The sequence below is a fragment of the Macaca nemestrina genome, chromosome 4 (genome assembly GCF_043159975.1).
Source record: "Macaca nemestrina isolate mMacNem1 chromosome 4, mMacNem.hap1, whole genome shotgun sequence".
NCBI lineage: Eukaryota > Metazoa > Chordata > Mammalia > Primates > Cercopithecidae > Macaca > Macaca nemestrina.
Genome location: NC_092128.1, coordinates 76,768,963 through 76,788,417, shown reverse-complemented (window position 1 = coordinate 76,788,417; position 19,455 = coordinate 76,768,963). Strand labels below are relative to the sequence as shown.

Sequence of the window (19,455 nt, the reverse complement as noted above, 5' to 3'; positions counted from 1 at the left end):
TGGAGTGCAGTGGCACGATCTCAGCTCGCTGCAACCTCTGCCTCCTGGGTTCAAGCAACTCTCCTGCTTCAGTCAGCATCCCAAGTAGCTGGGATTACAGGCATGCACCACCACACCCAGCTAAATTTTGTATTTTTAGCAGAGACGGGGTTTCACCATGTTGGTCAGGCTTGTCTCAAACTCCTGACCTCAAGCAATCCACCCACCTCGGCCTCCCAAAGTGCTGGGATTACAGGTGTGAGCCACTGCACCTGGCTGGTAATGTCAATTTTGAATTGCCTCCTAGTGGACTGAAATTTTTATTATATGACTCTTTCCACAGCAATTTTTTTCCAATACTAATATATCTACATCAGCTTCCTTTTGGTTTGTGTAACTTTACCCATCACCTTACTTTCCCATTGTTTGTATTTTATGGTTTAGGTGTTGTCTTTTATAACAGTATACGATTGGTTTCATTTTTTAATCAGTTAACAATCTGCCTTTAACTGGATAACTTGGTCCATTTACATTTAATGTAATTACTGACATATTTCGGTTATGTCTATTAATACTGTCTCTTTTTTTCTACTTATTCTGTTCTTCTATGTTTCTTCTATTTCTCTTATTTTAAAATATTTTTTCTATTTCATTTTTCCACTCTACTAGTTCTGAAGTTATATATTCATTTCTATGTAACAATCATTTGTAGTGGTTACACTAGAAATTACATCTATACTTATTACATCTGTTAATATCTTTTTCTACTTACTCTGTTCCTTATATTTTTTTTCTATTTCTTATTTTATAATTTTTCTTATTTCATTTTTCCACTCTACTAGCTTGAAAGTTATACATTCATTTCTATTTAACAGTCATTTGTAGTGGTTACACTAGAAATCACATCTGTATTTACAATTAAGTTTATCAGTACATTTTTTCACTTCTCCCACCGTCTAAACTTAAAGCACTTCCTTCAACAATTACCATACCAATTTATGTATTATTCTTGTATGTTTTTAAATCTCTCATTTTTAACCCCATGAAACATCATTATTCAATAAAAGCTCCTTCAGAGTTATCCATTTTTACAATCTAATTGGTCCTTTAGTTCTTCTCATTACACAAAGCACATCCTTTTTTATTGAAAAGAAACTTATTTTAAGTTCAGAGGTATATGTGCAGGTTACATAGGTAAACTCGTGTCATAGGGGTTTGTCATACAGATTATTTTGTCAGGTATTAAGCCAAGTACCCATTAGTTGTTTTTCCTGATCCTCTCCCTCCTCCCACTCCCCACCCTCCGACAGACCTCAATGTCTGTTGTTCCCCTCTATGTGTCCATATGTTCTATCACTTAGCTCCCACTTATAAATGAGAGTATGTGGCATATGGTTTTCTGTTTCTGTATTAGTTTGCTAAGGATAATGACCTCCAGCTCCATCAGCATTCCTGCAAAGGACATGATCTCAGTCTTTTATGGCTGAATAGTATTCCACGGTGTATATGTACCAGATTTTCATTTTACACTTCCACCAACAGTGTATAAGCATTCCTTTTTCTCCATAATCTCACCAGCATGTTAGTTTTTGACTTTTTAATAGTAGCCCTTCTTACTGGTGAGATGGTTTCTCATTGTGCTTTTGATTTGCATTTCTCTAATGATCCATGATATTAAGCTTTTCTTATGTGCTTATTGGCCACAAGTATATCTTCTTTGGAAGAGTGTCTGCTCATGTCTTTTGCCCACATCTTAATGGTGTTGTATTTTTCTTGTAGATTTAAATTCCTTCCAGATGGTGGATATTAGAACTTTGTCAAATACATAGTTTGCAAATACTTTCTCCCATTCTGAAGGCTCCCTGTTTGTGCAGCTTTTTAGTTGGAATTAAATCCCATTTGTAAATTTTTGCTTTTGTTGCAACTGTTTTTGGCATCTTCATCATGAAATCTTTGTCCGTGCCTATGTCCTGAATATTGCCTAGGTTGCTTTCTAGGGCTTTTATAGTTTTGGGCTTTCCATTTAAGTCTTTAATCCATCTTGAGTTTTTTGTATATGGTATAAGGAAGGAATTCAGTTTCAATCTTCCGCATATGGCTAGCCAGTTATCCCAGCACCATTTATTTATAGGGAGTCCTTTCTCCATTGCTTGCTTCTGTCACCTTCATGAAAGATCAGATGGTTGTAGCTGTTTAGCTTAATTTCCAGGCTCTCTATTCTGTTCCACTGGTTTATGTGTTTGTTTTTGCACTAGTATTATGCATTTTGGTTACTGTAGCCCTGTAGTGTAGTTTGAAGTTGGGTAGTGTTAATGCCTCCAGCTTTGTTCTTTTTGCAAAGGAGTGCCTTCGCTACTTGGGCTCTTTTTTGGTTCCGTGTGAACTTTAAAGTAGTTTTCCCTAGTTCTGTGAGGATGTCATTGGTAATGTAGTACGAGTAGCATTGAATCTATAAACTGCTTTGGGCTGCTACAAGGTCATTTCAATAAAATTGGTTCTTCCTATCCATGAGCATGGAATGTTTTTCCATTTGTTTGTATCATCTCTGATTTCTCTCAGCAGTGTTTTGCAGTTCTCCATGTAGAGATCTTTCACCTCAATGGTTAAGTGTATTCCTAGGCATTTTATTCCTTTTGTAGCAACTGTGAATAGGATTGCATTCCTGATTTCACTCTTGACTTGACTATAGTTGGTGTATAGGAATGCTACTGATTTTTGCATTTTATGTGTCCTGAGATTTTGCTGAAGTTGCTTCAGCTTAAGCTTTTGGGCTGAGATTATGTTTTCTAGATACAGAATCACGTCGTCTACAAACAGAAACAGACTTCCTCCTTCCTATCTAGATGCCCTTTCTTTCTCTTGCCTGGTTGCTCTGGCCAGGACTCCAATACTACGTTGAATAGTAGTAGTGAGAGAGAGGGTATGCTTTTGCCCATTCAGTATGATGTTGGCTGTAGGCTTGTCATAGACGTCTCTTAAAATTTTGAGGTATGTTCCTTCAATACCTACTTTATTGAGAGTTTTTAACATGATGAGGTGTTTAATTTTATCGAAAGCCTTTTCAAAGCACATCCTTTATGATTTCTTTTAGTGAGAATCTGCAGGTGGCAACCTTGCTCATATTTTTTTGTCTGACACTATCTTTCTTCTACCATCGTTCCTGAAATACACTTGCTAGGTACAGAATTTTTAAATGGTATTTCTCTCAACACATTAGAGATAGTCATTCAACTGGTTTCTGATTTCCATTATTGTTCTTGAGAAGTCAGCTTAAGATTTAGTTGTGAGGAAGATTCACTGTCCACTGCTTACCACTTTAGCCCACTGCATCTTGCACTGTAATCTCTACTACTTCCAACAGTCTGGTGAGACAGGACATTCATACACACGTTTCATGAAGTCGTCTTATTAATTATAGGTAAGCAGTAAGGAACAACAGTAGCCCAGGATTCATGACAAGCAAGTCTCCAAAGGCTGAGGAAAGCTACCTAGGGCAGATTTGGACTCATCTGTGCATACTCCACTTGTACTGTCGCTAAGGGCCCCTGGGTTTCGAAAGCCATACCCCCTAGGAGGTGACACGGTCTGCTGGATTAAAGTGGTGAAGGACACCCTGTTCCAGGAGGGACAGGAACAGAGCATGGGCTGTTCTGGACAATTCTTTATTATCTTAGGATGTTGTATTCCTGACACATTTTTACAAGAACTACAAGTGAGAAAGTGGAGAACAGCTGGGTCACCAAACCTATCCAGGGACCTTCCTGCACTAGCTGAGGTTCCTTTGTGACTTTTGTTTTGGCTGCTTTTACAAGCTTTTGGCATTCTGCTGCTTCAGTACAGTATGTCTAAGAGTGAGGATTTTGTATCTATCCTGCTTAGGATAAATCTGTAGACTAATGTGTTTCATTGATTTGAAAAAGTCTCAGGAATTATAGCTTCAAATATTGGTTCTGCTGCAGTATCTATCTGAAACTATTAGATATACATTAGACCCTTGTGTTTTAACCACCTCTCATATTCTCAAGTTTGCTTTTTATGCTGAATTCTGGATAATTTCTTTTGGTTCTATGTAACAGTCACTAATTCTCATCATTTCAAATCCATCCAGTCTTTTAAACTTGTCCATTAGGGTTTATTTTTTAATTTCAGTTATTCTATTTTCTACTTCTACAAGTTCTACTTGGTTCTTTTTCAAATATGCCAGGTTACTTTTTATAATGCCTTGCTTCTTGCAGATATTTCCAAATAACTTTTAAGTTTAAACACGTGAACATGTTTTATATTATACATGTGTTAATTCCAATATCTGAGTTTTCTGTGTTAAGTCCAATATCTGAGACTCATGTGGAGTCTGCTTGTTTACTGAAACTTGAGGATTCACTTTCCTTGAAATTATTTGTGACCTGAGTGTCCTCAAAAACTTGTTTACATTTATCAGGTACTCATTCTGGGGCCATATATTAAATTTATAGCTTAAGTTTTGTTTTAGCACACAGATGACTTGAATCCAGGATAGCCTGCAATTCTGCACACGTACTGGAGCAGGTTTTCTTCTGGCTCACTCTAACACTGAGGGTATAGTCCTTAGGGCCCTGTCTTTCTGGAAAAAGTGTTTCTTATGACTCTTATGTGGGTTCTGTGCTTTGTCTTCTGCCCATTGTGTCCCAAAGGACCATCAAAACCAAAGCAGAAATTCATGTTAGGGTAAAAGAGGCTTTACCAGTTTCTCTTGCCAATATTGGCCTTATAATTAATCTCTTAGGATACTGCCAGCTCCTAGAAGCTTCTCAAAAATACTTTTTCTACTCTACCTAAAAGTTTTCATTTTCAGCAGGAGAACTGCTCAGGTTGGCATTGTCTGCCACATTACTGAAAAGAAAATATAACATTTTATTTAAAATCCCATATATTTCATAGCATCATTTTCTCACTTGTCAGGAAATTTTCCATGTCATTAAATATTCTTCATAAAACTACATTTAAACTACTTCGTTATATATGTCATCACAACTCACTTAACCTTTTAAGTATTTGGGGGAGTTCTGCTGTTCCCAAATTCACTCAAAATCATTTTAATAACATTATATGAAAAACTTTGTGCACATTCCTGCATATCTTTTCTTTAGTATAGAATCTTAGAAATAAAATTTACAGGTTCAAAAAGTACCATTGTTCTTAAAGTTCTTAATACATATTTCCAATTTATTTTCAATAAGCTGTATCAGAATCCTCCCAACCACCAAGACCAATGGTAAGAAGCCAATTGTGCCATGTATCACTACCATTAAGTACAATCCAAACACCCTCCTCCACTCCAAATGTTAAGCAGGGAAATACGATAGGATTTGCATATCACTAAGGTGACTGGCTGCAAATAACATACTAAAAAACACGCTGGAGACAAGAAAGCCACATATAGATTGCTACAGAAAAAAATTCTAAGTCTGAAGTATCAGACTAATATTCGGAAAAGGGGGAATGAGAGATTTTGAGACAATAAAGCAGTAGAGTGTATCAGTTCTAACTATATAATAAGCCATCCCATAACGTACTGACTTAAAAGAACTGCCATTAATTTGGCTTGTAATTGGCAATTTGGACTGGGATTAGCTGTCATGGCTGAGCTCACTCACATAAATGTGGTTGGCTGAGAGCTGGCTGGTCTACGATGACTCACCTTTGCTCCACATCTGATCCCATCCTCTGGTAGGCCAGCCCTAGTTTGCTCACATGGCGGATGGACAGATGTCCAATAGTGCCAGCAGAAGTATGCAAAGCTCTGAGGGCCTAGAACCTAAGTCTGCATAATATTGCTATCTCATTCTTTTGAGCAAATCAAGTCACAAAGCCTGCAGATTTGAATAACTGGAAAACAGATGAATAGGAGGCACTGCAAAGTTACCTTGCAAAGGGCATGGGTTCAAGGAGTGGTAGAGAACTATGAGCATTTTGTGATCCACCATATAGTGTTGTCAGAATTGCTGAATAATGAGGAAGAGGCCTCTAGGGAAATGGTGAAGTCGAAGCAAAATTACAAAAATCTGAACTGGTACTCTGTGTATATGTTATTATTCACTGAAAAGGGAAGAGAAGTATATTTGATTTTAAACATGAGTTGGAAATGTCCATTTCAAACACAGATCTGAAGTTCAGAAATGAGATTGACAGGCTCCATCAAAAACCACAAGAACTGATAAAATCAGTGAAATTGCAAGATACAAAATCAACATATAAAAATTAGTAACATCTCTATATGCCAAAAGTGAACAATCTGAAAAAATTTTTAAATCATTTTACAATATTTACAAATAAAATTAAATATCTAGAAATTAACCCTTTAACCAAGAAGTAAATGAACTCTACAATGAAAACTATAAAACCATGAAAAAAATTGAAGAGGACACAAACTATGGAGATATTCCATGTTCATGGATCGGAAGCCTCAATATCGTTAAAATGTCCATATTAACAGATTTGATGCAATCCCTAACAATGACATTCTTCACAGAAATAGGAAAAACTCTAAAATTTATGTAGAACCACAAAAGACCCAGAATAGCAGAAATTATCGTGAGCATAAAGAAGAAAACTGGAGAAATCACATTACCTGACTTCATATTCTACTACAGAGCTATAGTAACAAAAACAGCATGGTACTGGCATAAAAACAGACATATAGAACAATGGACAGAAAAAAGAGAATCCAGTAATAAATCCACACATCTACTGGCCGGGCAAACTGGCTCATGCCTACAATCCCAGCATTTTGGGAGGCCGAGGCAGGCGGATCACTCGAGGTCAGGAGTTTGAGACCAGCCTGATGAACATGGCGAAACCTCATCTCTACCAAAAATGTAAAAACTAGCCAGGCATGCTAGCACATGCCTGTAGTTCCCAGCTACTCAGGAGGCCGAAGCGCAAGAATTACTTGAACCTGGGAGGGGGAGACTGCAGTGAGCCGAGATCATGCCACTGCATTCCAGCCTGGGTGACAGAGCAAGATTCTGTTAAAAAAACAAAAACAAAAAACAAAAACAAAAACAAACCAAAAAAACCACACATCTACAGTGAACTTCTAGTTGACAAAGATGCCAGGACACATCTACAGTAAACTTACTGTTGACAAAGGTGCCAGGAACATACACTGGAGAAAAGAAAGTCTTTTCAACAAATGATAGTGAGGAAAACTGGATATCCATATGCAGAAGAATGAAACTTGACCCGTTTCTCACCATATACAAAAATAAAATCAAAATGGATTAAAGACTTAAATCCAACAACTCAAATTATAGAACAACTATAAGAAAACACTGAAGAAAATATCCAGGGCACTGGTCTGGACAGAAATGTGAGTAATACCCCACAAGCACAGACAACCAAAGCAAAAATGGAAAAATGGGATTATAGTACATTAAAAAGCCTTCTGCACAGCAAAGGAAATAATCAACAAAGTGAAGAGACAACCCAGAGAATGGGAGAAAATATCTGCAAACTACCCATATGACAAGGGAGTCATAATCAGAATATACAGGGAGTTCAAACAGCTCCACAGGAAAAAATCTAATCAGATTTAAAAATGGGCAAAAGATCTGGTACACATTTCTCTAAAGAAGACAGTTAAATGGCAAACAGGCATATAAAAAGGTGCTCAAAATCACTATCATCAGTGAACTGCAAATCAAAACTACAATGAGATATCATGTCACCCCAGTTAAAACGGGTTTTATCCAAAAGACAGGCAATAACAAATGCTGATGAGAATGTGGAGAAAAGGGAACCCTTGTACAGTTTAGGTGGGAATGTAAATTAGTACAACCACTATGGAGAACAGTTTGGAGGTTCTTCAAAAAACTAAAAATATAGAGCTAATGTATGATCCAGCAATCCCATTGATGGATACAGACCAAAAATAAGAGGAGTCAGTATTGTCATGCGCATCCGTGTGAAGAGACCACCAAGCAGGCTTTGTGTGAGCAATAAAGCTTTTTAATCACCTGGGTGCAGGCAGGCTGAGTCCGAAAAGAGAGTCAGTGAAGGGAGATAAGGGTGGGGCCATTTTATAGGATTTGGGTAGATAAATGAAAATTACTGTCAAAGGAGGCTTGTTCTTTGGCGGGCAGGAGTGGGGGTCGCAAGGTGCTCAGTGGGGGAGTTTTTGAGCCAGGAAGAGCCAGGAAAAGGAATTTCACAGGATAATGTCATCACTTAAGGCAAGGACCTGCCATTTTCACTTTTTATGGTGGAATGTTGTCATCAGTTAAGGCAAGGACTGGCCATTTTTACTTCTTTTGTGGTGGAATGTCATCAGTTAAGGCAGGGCAGGGCATTTTCACTTCTTTTGTGATTCTTCAGTTACTTCAGGCCATCTGGGCATATATACGTGCAAGTCACAGGGGATGCAATGGCTTGGCTTGGGCTCAGAGGCCTGAGAAGTATACTACAGAGATAGCTGCACGCTCAAGTTGCAGCACTCTTCACTGTCGGGGAAAATTCACCCCCAATAATTCATGTAGGTTCTTTTCTATGTCCATAAGTGTCACCTCGTCTGAGAAATAAACGGAAAGAGTACAAAAGAGAGAAATTTTAAAGTTGGGTGTCCGGGGGAGACATCACATGTCGGCAGGTTCTGTGATGCTCCCTGAGTTGTAAAACCAGCAAGTTTTTATTAGCAATTTTCAAAGGGGAGGGGAGCACACGAATAGGGTGTGGGTCACAGAGACCACATGCTTTAAGGGCAACAAAAGATCATAAGGTCAGGGTGAAACTAGAATCACATGAACTTCCATGTCCAGCTGTGCACACATTGTCATTGATAAACAAGGTTCAAGAGCAGAGAACTGGTCTGACTAGAATTTGCCAGGCTGGAATTTCCTAATCAATAGCAAGCCTGGGGGTGCTGCAGGAGACTAGGGTGTGTTTCATCCCTATTTACAGCTGCATAAGGCAGGCACCCCCAGAGCAGCCATTCAGAGACCTCCTCTGGGAATGCATTCTTTTCCCAGGGCTGTTAATTAATATTCCTTACTGGGGAAAGAATTCAGTGATATATTTATCTTACCCATTTTTTGGTAATAAGATAAATATGGCTCTGTTCTGCCCGGCCCACAGACAGACTTTAATCTCCCTTGTTCCCTGAAAATCGCTGTTATCCTGTTCTTAAGGTGCTCAGATTTCATACTGTTCAAATACACATGCTCTACAAACAACTTGTGCAGTTAACACAATCATCACAGGGTCCTGAGGTGACATTCATCTTCAGCTTACGAAGATGATGGGATTAAGAGATTAAAGACAGGCATAGGAAATCACAAGAGTATTGATTGGGGAAGGGATAAATGTCCATGAAATCTTCACAATTTATGTTCTTCAGCTATGGCTTCAGTCAGTCCCTCCATTCGGGATCCCTGACTTCCCGCAGCAAGTCACAATACCAAAGTTATGGAATCAGCCTAAGTGTCCATCAATAGATGAATGGATAAAGAAAATGTGGTATACAATAAAGTACTATTTAGATATAAAAAAGAATGAGATCCTGTCATTTGCAACAACATGGATAGAACTGGAAGTCAGTATGTTAAGTGAAATAAGGAATGAACAATACCTAGTATTTCATAGCACAAGGTGACTATAGTCAGTGACTGTACATTTTAAAGTAACTAAGTATAACTGGATTGTTTGTAACACAAAAGATAAATGTTTGAGGGGATGGATAGCCCATTTTCCATGAGATGATTATTACACCTTGCATGCCTGTATTAAAATTATCTCATGTACCCCATAAATATATACATCTATGTACTCACAAAAATTAAAAATTTTTAAATGAGATTTAGGTTGGTGTTAGTGATTTAGGAGTAGAGCTAATATTTGAAGCAACAGACATGTAATCTGAGAGTCCTGAGGATGAAATCCCCGAGAACATCATATTTTTAAAGTGGGGGTGGGGAGAAAATTTATAATCTAAAGGAGAATTAGGCAGTATAAAAAGCAGAAATGATTTAAAAGCAGAAGACAGTAACACTATCAAATCTTCAACATATCAATCTTACAGTGATTAATATCCCATTGATTTTGGCAAGTGAGTGGTTACCCTGGCTAGAGCAGCAGATGAAGTAAAAGAAAAAGGAGACATGGAAGGTACTACTCAGTGGCTGGCTGAAGCGAAGGATCACAGCAACTAGACAGTCTGTAATGGAAATAAAAGCACTAGTAGAATGACACTGAAGGTGCCAAGTAGTCAAAGGACTGATAAGTTTATGTATCAGTTTACTGTTAAAGATCACTCCCTATTTCCCAAACTTTTAGTTTACAAACTTGTTGTCCCAGTATTTGCACAGTGCATCTAAGCAAAACAGCAAACAAAACTTAGTTTTGTTTATTAAGTAGTCCAAACAACTTATCTATGCCATAACAATTTAGCACCTGTTGGACACTATGCAACTTACACTGTAATCATATTGACCGACACTACCTACATTTTCTGTTACTCATCTTCTGTGATATTTGCATTTTTATCATGGTAACCACTAAGAGCCCAGCTTCACAAAGATCTGTCATTAAAAAGAATGGCAATATAGCTGTAAAAGTGAAAAACCTTGCATAGTAATGTGTGTGGTGTCCAGCAAATACAAACGTGGCTGTGACTTCCTCAAAGTTAAAATATCCTGCAGCACCCCTGAGTTCTCTGTGATGCCCAGGAAATCTCAGTTTATAATTTGGGAACCATAGCCCTATTCTTGCTTTTATTTTTCTCAATAGTACTTATCACCTTACATATTTTATTTCTCTCCTTTAGAATGTGAGTTCCATGGTGGTAGTAGACTTTTTGTCTTTGATAAGTGCTGTATCCCTAGTCCCTAGAGTGACATCTGGAAAATGCAGGCTTTTAATAAGTATCTGTGGAATGAATTGTGTGGTGGGAGTAAGAAACTGATTATATTGTTAACAGACAGTGGCAAAAGCACAGGATATTTAAATTCATAATTTCAGATGCAGAACAGTTCTGAACAGAGTGAAGGTTTAAGTGTAGCCATGGCATGAGTGAGTGGTTGAATGAGTGAAAGTGAATAATGCCAGATAACTCTCAGTCTACTCGATAAGTAAACGACATAAATACTAAGTCACCAAAATAATGGCAAGCTTTGAGGTAAGTCAAGTGCCAATGAACAGAAGGGAAGTATACCCTAAAAGAAAGCCACAGAGGGAAGAGTTCTTAAGCGAGGGTGGCAGAGTGATGGGTTGAAAGGGACAATAGGATGGGTCTCTTGTAAAGTGGGAGTTGTGGCCCACTTTACAAGACTACAGTGAAGCAGTGTCTTCATAATTATTAGGTTTCTATTAGGCAAGATGAAAAGGATAATGCTGTAAAGAGTTTGCAGATGTATTTGTTCATTATGAAAGAGAGCTCCTGAATGCACAACTAGATTTTAACCTTCTTGAGGGCAGGAGCTTTGTCTTATCCCTGAAGCCTGTTATAACACAGACAGTAGAATAATTGATTATCTTTCTCAATGAGAAAGACCAACAGATCAGACTGACTCAAAAAAAAGCAGCTATATACAAAGAGAGAACACATGAGACACCAAACCAGATAAAACAAGTATCAGTTTCTAAAGAGATGACATAAATTGCAAGTGCATCTAAAAAAATGACCATTTCAGAATCTTGCAGTAAGCCTCCATAACAGTCTTAGTCTCCTTGGGCTGCTATAACAAATTACCATAAACTGGGTGGCTTATAGATAGAAATCTGTTTCTCATGTTTTGGAGACCGCAAAGTACGAGATCAGGGCACCAGCAGATTCAGTGTCTGATGAGGGGCCATGTTTGCTTTAACATCTTCTCACTGTATCCTCATATGGTAGAAGGGGCAAGAGATCTCTCTGGGGCTTTGTTTTATAGGCCAACAATCCCATTCATAAGGACTCTACCACCTAATAGTATCACACTGGGAATCAGGTTTCAGTAACTAAAGATATAAGTCATTTGGCATATTTTTTAAAATAAACATTTCATGTTGTAAATGGGGTTACCATTTTTTAAATGTAAGATCTTAGGGAAGTTTCTTATAGTTAAGTTGATTTGTAATGTCCTCAACTATTAGCTGATAAATCAGAGTCTCAAGGTAGCTACACATTATTTCAGGGGTTGTTATTAACAAACAAACACTGGAGGAAATGTATTAGACTTTGTATAGTCTATTATACAAATGATAGTAAAACAGTGAATTTTAAAGCTTCTCCCTAACCTTTCACTGTGAATGAACAGTGATGCAGGGAGAAGAGACATTCAGAAGAAAAATCATGTATGTATTATTAAAGTAGAAGTGATGAGAAATGTTCAAAATGATAATGTATTTAAAAAAATAACCTTGTTGGAATTCTGTATCTATCATTATCACAACATACTTACTTGATGAAGCTAAAGAAAAGACAGAAGGCTAATATGGTTGGATGAGAATAGCATTTTAAAATGTTTTCAGCAAAATTCTAGAAATTTGTCCATTTTAGATCCATTATTTCCCGTTTAGTTCCAAAATCGAATTTCATACAGCAAGTGCTATTATTCCAATAATTTTTTCAATTGTCACTAGTGATCTTGATTCATCTATTGTTGCATTCATAATATCCAAAATAAGAGAATATTTCATTAATAACAGGCATTTTCAAAGCTTAAATAATACATTTCAAAAACCAATGACAGTTAAAGTAAGGGTTCTCAATTTTTGCATATCTTGTTAAGTTTTGTCGTATGAACTAAAATTTTGGTTTTGTAGACTCAGAAATACTAAATTGCCTATTGGGTTTTGTGGCTTCTTGCATCAGCTCCTGCAACTGTCCAATCTGTTCATCACGAAAGTCATTAAGTTTTTCTTCTGGGAGGAAGGTGCCAAAACATGCTTTTCCAGTTGAATTTTGTCTGTTTTCGTTAGCTTGTTGCGATAACACTGTTGCATACACCTAAAAAGATAAGGAATGAATGTTATAGATGTAAAGTTTAAATAATATTTAACATTAGAGGACCTGAAGTCTAATTCTTAGTCACCTATTTTTCCTCATCACTAAATGTAGAAGCATTTGGTTAGGAAAATATAAATATAGTTGTGAAGATACAATTCATTGATAATTTCATATATATCTATTTTTAGCACTTTAAACGTTTTAATCAACTTTTAGCAAAATGTTTAACCTGGAACTAAGTAAAGAGTGGTGAGTCCACGGATGGGCTTCAGGAGCATGCATAAACCACCTCAAACCATATGCAAAATTGTATTTACACAAGTATGGACATCATTTCTGGGGCCATAGCTTTCAATAGATTCTCAAACAGGAACCATGGGTCTTTTTCCCCCCAACTTTTATTTTAAACCTGCACATGTACCCCCTAGATACAAGGGGTACACGTGCAGGTTTCTTACATGGGAATAATTGCGTGATGCTGAAGTTTTGGGCACAGATCCTGTCACCCAGAGAGTAAGCCCAGTACCCAACAGGTAGTTTTTCAACCCATACCTCCCTCCAGTAGTCCATGCTGTCAGTTGTTCCCTATTTACATCCATGTGTGCTCAATGTTTAGCTCCCACTTAAAATTTTATTTTTCTGTTCCTGTGTCAATTTGCTTAGGATTATGGCATCTATGCTGCTGCAAAGGACATGCTTTCATCCTATTTATGTCAGCACAGTATTCTACTGTGACACGTAATACATCTTCAAGTGAGTCTAAATTCATTCCTATGTCTTCAATTACCACTTTAATTCAAAACATACTAGAGAGAAACTTCTTAAACCTTTAAGCCTTCAATATTTAACAACCATCTGTGTCAAGAAAAACTAAGTACATTCAGCCTAATATTCCAACTATCCCCATCTGCACAAGTGCCACTGTTTTGAAACAGACTCCCTCTAAAATTAATCTTTTAATTAGACAAAGTACCAGTATATTTTAGTTCATGAAGTTAAAGTGAATGAACTGGCTAACTCTGGATAATGCTGCTACCTAATCTGGCTTGAGGTATCTAAATTGCTTGTGATTGCTGGAACGGCAGCATAGACAGAGCAACTTTAATTCCAAACATTCCAAACCTATGGAGAAAATATTTTTCCATGATTTACAGAAATCCACTTATTAAGACAAAAACACCTCAAGTTTTATCAATTCCACTTCTATATGCTTCAGAGCAAGCAGGATTTTTCAACCTTGGCACTATTTTGTGTGTGTTGGGGGGTAGGGGTAGGGATGGGTCGGTGGGAGTCTGCATAGTAGGATGTTTAGTAGCATCTCTTGTCTCTGACCACCAGATGGCAGTAACGCCCCCTCCCAGTCTTGATAATCTAAAATGTCTCCAAACACGTGAACAAGTATCATGCACAAGAATGTTCATTGTTAAAAGCAAAACAAAATAAAAAAATGGAAACAATTGTACTTCAATAGGAGAAAAGTCAAATACACTGAAATTTACTCAGATGATTAATAAAGTCACAACAAATAAGCTATAAGTCTATGTATCAACATGGATGAATCTCCAAAAAATAAAATCTAAAAAGCAGGCTTTAAGAAAGTATTCATTTGCAAAAATGGAAAAGTTGATAAAGTAAGGAACTCTAAATAGCAAAAACAATCTTGAACAAGAACAAAATTAGAGGACTCACAATTCCCAATTTCAAAACTTAACTAGAAAGTTACATTAAACAAAACAGTGTGGTACTGGCATTAGAACAGACATGTAACACCAATAGAATGGAGAGTCCAGAATTAAATCCTTACATGTATAGCCAACTGGTTTTTGACAAAGACGGTAAATCCATTCAATGGAGGAAAGAATAGTCTGGTCAACAACTGGTGCTGGGAAAACTAAATTTCCACATGCAAAAGAGTGAAGTTGGACCCCCATCTTCTACCATACACAAAAATAAACGCAAGAGTTAAAATCATGAGAATCCTAGAAGACATATAGGTAAATCTTTATGACCTTTGACTTGGCAATAGGTTCTTAGATATGACACCAAAAAGCCCAAGCAACAACAACAATATATAAATTGGATAGTATCAAAATTAAATACTTTGGTGCATCAAAGGACACTTGAGTGAAAAGACAAACTACAGAATGAGAAAAAAATTGCAAATCATATCTGAAAAGGGTTTATTATCTAGAATATATAAAGAACCACAACTAAAAGACAAATAGCCCAATGTAAAAATGGGTAAAGCGTATGAATAGACATTTCTCCAAAAAAGATATAGATGGCCAAGTACATGAAAAGATGCTCAAAATCATTCGTCATTAGAAAAGTGTAAATCAAAACCACAATGAGATGCCACTTCACACCAAGATGTCTACTATAATTTTTTAAACCCCAGAAAAATAACAGTTGTTGGCAAGGCTATGAATAAACTGGAATCCTCATACATTGATAATGAGAATATAAAATGGCATAGCCACTGCAGAAAAGATTGGCAGTTCCTCAGAAAGTTAAACACAGAATTACCGTATGATCCAGCAAATGCACTCATAGGTATATACCAAAATAACTGAGAGCAGGAACTCAAACACATACTTGTATACCCATGTTCACAGCAGCAATATTCACAAATAGATGACATTCAGAAAATAACCTAGATGTCCACCAGCAAGTAGATAAACAAAATGTGTTATAGATATACAGTAGAGTATTTATCACTCTTAGAATGAAGTTCTGATCCATACAACATGGGTAAACCTTGAAAACATTATGCTAAGAAGCCAAACATAAAAAGACATTGTATGATTCCACTTACATGAAATATCTAGAATAGGCAAATTCATAAAAGAATGGAGAATACTAAGGGCTGGGAGGAGGTAGGAGAGGGTGTTATTTAATGGCCACCAAGTTTCCGTTTGGGTGAGGAAAAATCTAGAATAATGTCTCTACAATGTATCATTTACAGTGTCCAGGAAAAAAATTCAAAATTATTACAAACAGTCAAGACAAAGGGCAATCAATGCAGACCAGTGCCTGAGATTATTCAGACATTAGAATTAGCAGAAACAGATTTTAAAGCAGGTACTATAAATGTACGTAAAAGACAATATGGTAATCATAAATGGGCAGATAAATCTCAGCAGAGAATGAGGAATTGTAAGAACCCAATAAATTCGAGAACTCAAAAATGCAATAACTGGAATTTTTTAAGTGTCACTTAATAGTAGACTGGAGATGAAGGGAAGATTCATGAACTTGAAAATACAGCAACAGAAATTATTCAGTTTTAAACAATGCCAAAATATTTATCATAAGTTTAAGTGGAATCCAAGAAAAGAGGTAACTACCTTAGAAGAAAAATAAATTTTAATGGATATCTTTTTTTTTTTTTTTTTTGAGATGGAGTCTTGCTCTGTTACCCAGGTTGGAGCGCAGAGGTGCGATCTCCGCTCACTGCAAGCTCCGCCTCCTGGCCTCAGCCTCCCAAGTAGCTGGGACTACAGGCGCCCGCCATCATGCCCGGCTAATTTTTTTTGTATTTTTAGTAGAGACGGGGTTTCACCGTGTTAGCTAGGATGGTCTCGATCTCCTGACCTCATGATCCACCTGCCTCGGCCTCCCAAAGTGCTGGGATTACAGGCATGAGCCACTGTGCCCAGCCAGGTATCTTATTTTTATAAATTTTTATGAATTTTTATGAATTTTAATGAGTATTTTAAGGAAACATAAATTCAAGAAGCTTAGCAAGTTCCAAGGAGAATACAAAATACTATACCTAAGCATATGATAGTTAAATTGTTGAAAAATAAAGCAAAAATTTTTTTAAAAGTTAAAAAAATATATATATCATTTACAAATATACGCAAATGTACAAAACATAAAAACAAGCATGGAAACAACATCAGGATCCTGATTACCTCTGAGGAGTAAAAAGGGGGAATGCAATTTTAGCTGTACTTTTAATATTATTTACTTTCAAAAAGTGATCTAAATATTTCAAAATATTAATATTTGTTAAATCTGAGTGGTGAATACATAACTTTCCCATTTTTGAAAATTTTTATAACTGTATATAATTTCAGAGAACATTTCACTTAGGGTATAATTTATAATAATTATGGGAATAATGTTTCTTATGGAAAGTAGAAATACATTTCATGTTTGAGAAATGATCAATGAATGAACATCTTGGGTTCTAGAAAGACTGTCACAAAAAGGAAACAGAAAAAAATCCCAACCGTCCCCCTGTATACCACCCATTTACCTACTAGTCTTTGACTCCATGTACTTGCAACAGTATTCCTTTCCTGGCAAGACAGAAGAATGGCCAAAATAAAAATAACTTCAGGACCACAATTTGGAGGTGGTCCAGACATAGGTAAGCAGCAGCAATAAAATGTGAATTTATGACTAGGTCACCCTGCCAAGCATATCTACCTAGAGGGAAGAGACTCAGAACAGAAAAATACTACACTACACATTAACAGCATCCTTTGGTTTCAAACTGTTAACATGCTGGCTTCTAGGAATAAAGCTATCCTGAAAGTTAGAAGATTCCTATGATTGCTCTCTTGAACCAAAGAGAATGTGCAGTGCTTCCTCAGGATAAGTTAAGCAGCTGCTTTAAGTAGCACAAAGCCATAGAAGAGAAACACTTTGAGTATGGTGAGAGCAGGTGCAGTGGGCTGAATGGTGTCCCCAAAAGATGTCAAGTCCTAATCTTTGGAACTGTGTTACCTTATATGTATATTACAGGTTTTGCAAGTCTGATTAAGGATTCTGAGATGAGATTATACTGATGGTCCCGAAAAGTATTCTTAGAGGGGATGATAAATTAGGCATACAGAGGAGAACTTGATATGAAGAAAAAATCAGTTTGGAGTGATATGGCCATAATTCAAGGGAATCCTGGATCCACCAGAAGCTAAAAGATGTGGATTTCTTCCCTAGAGCCTCTCACTCTTTAATTAGGCCTCTCCAGAATATGCTACCATTGTTTTAAGTCAGGCTGTGGTAGTTCATTGGAGCAGACACAGGAAATTAATACAGCAGTGAACTACAGAAACAGTCTTAAAGTCTCCTAGTAGAAAAAAACTAACCTTCATGCTAAACTGTTTCCCACTAGTTTTTGAAAAGGCAGAGAAGCTATAGTACCAGTTTGTCAGGGATAGAACAATCAAATATTTTGAGGCTCAGCTGTGCCTTCACTGTACTCTAATTCTCTATCTGTATATTAAACTTGTTTACAGTCTGAATCAAATTGATACTATTAAATTACTAGTATGGTCGAGCACACTGGCTCACACCTGTAATCCCAGAGCTTTGGGAGGCCGAGGCAAGAGGACTGCTTAGTTTTTAGTAAACCAAACATCACACATTCTCACTTCTAAGTGGGAGCTAAATGATGATAACTCATGAACACAAAGAAGGGAACAACAGACACCTACATAAGGGTGGGAGAAGGAACAGAAAAGGTAACTATTGGATACTGGGCTTAATGACTGGGTGATGAACCAATCTGTACAACAAACCCCCGTGACACAAGTTTACCTATGCAACAAACCTTCACATGTACCTAAAATTTAAGAAAACAAATTATAATTAAATTTTAAAAATCATTTATCTATTATACAGATGTTTTTAAAGAATAGAAATGAACTATATTAGATTGCTTCTTAACAGCATTTAGAATCAAACTAAATAAACCATTTCAAGTAACCATTTCTGAGTAACAGGACTATGAAGGCAGAAAAGCTACTGGACCCATTCATCCCTTAAAAAACATAAATAACATAAAAAGAGAAACAACCAGATATTATGCGCCTCCTGATAGAAGTACATATTACCAAAAAAAAAAAAAAAAAAAAACCAAAAAAAAAAAAACAAAACATACACCTAATAAGCCTCTACATCTATTATCAATTTACAGGAAACACAAGAGACCTAAGTGTTAAACATCACCATGGGAATGCAATCAGCATGATTCAGACTATGAAAAACTACATAACAACCCCAGTCTCAGAAGTAATAAAGGAAAAATAGCAACTTTACAGTGATGAAAGCTGAAAGATACCACCTCAATGAAATGATCAAGGTAAACATCACCAGTAATAAGTCACACTGCCCTCATGTACCTCCCGATAATTAGGCACTGAGAGGATGTATCACCTCGGTGGTATTCTTCCCAATAATGCACAACCTCAATCTAATCATAAGAAAACATCAGATAAACCTCAATTAAGGGACACTCTATAAAATAACTGATCAGTACCCTTCAAAAGTTTTAAGGCCATCAATGACAAGGAAAAAGGAAGGAACTATTACAGATTAGAGGAAACTAAGGAGCTCTGATGACTAAATGTGATGCAGGATCTTGCATCAGGCCCTGGAACAAAAAGAAAAAATTTCTATAAAAGCTGATGAAACTGAATATACTCTGTAGTTTAGTTAATAATATTGCATCCATGTTAGCTTCTTAGTTTTTATAATAGCACTATGGTTACGCAGGCTATTAACAG

General features: G+C 36.7%; 1 protein-coding gene and 1 long non-coding RNA gene across 3 annotated transcripts in view; one reads left to right on the top strand and one right to left on the bottom strand.

The window, feature by feature from the left end:
* The window catches only part of LOC105475554 (uncharacterized), a 118,812-nt gene that overhangs the window by 92,445 nt on the left and 6,912 nt on the right, over window positions 1–19,455 (top strand). For both annotated transcript variants that reach the window (XR_983450.2, XR_983448.3), the window contains exon 4: window positions 18,867–19,031. This is a non-coding gene — a long non-coding RNA (uncharacterized lncRNA). The remainder of the gene's footprint in view (window positions 1–18,866; window positions 19,032–19,455) is intronic.
* LOC105475557 (succinate dehydrogenase complex assembly factor 3) overlaps window positions 12,424–19,455 on the bottom strand; it is a 74,792-nt gene continuing 67,760 nt past the window's right edge. Inside the window, exon 2 of the mRNA XM_011730911.2 lies at window positions 12,424–12,937. Coding sequence (XP_011729213.1) covers window positions 12,734–12,937 — 204 coding nt within the window. The 3' untranslated portion in view covers window positions 12,424–12,733. The remainder of the gene's footprint in view (window positions 12,938–19,455) is intronic.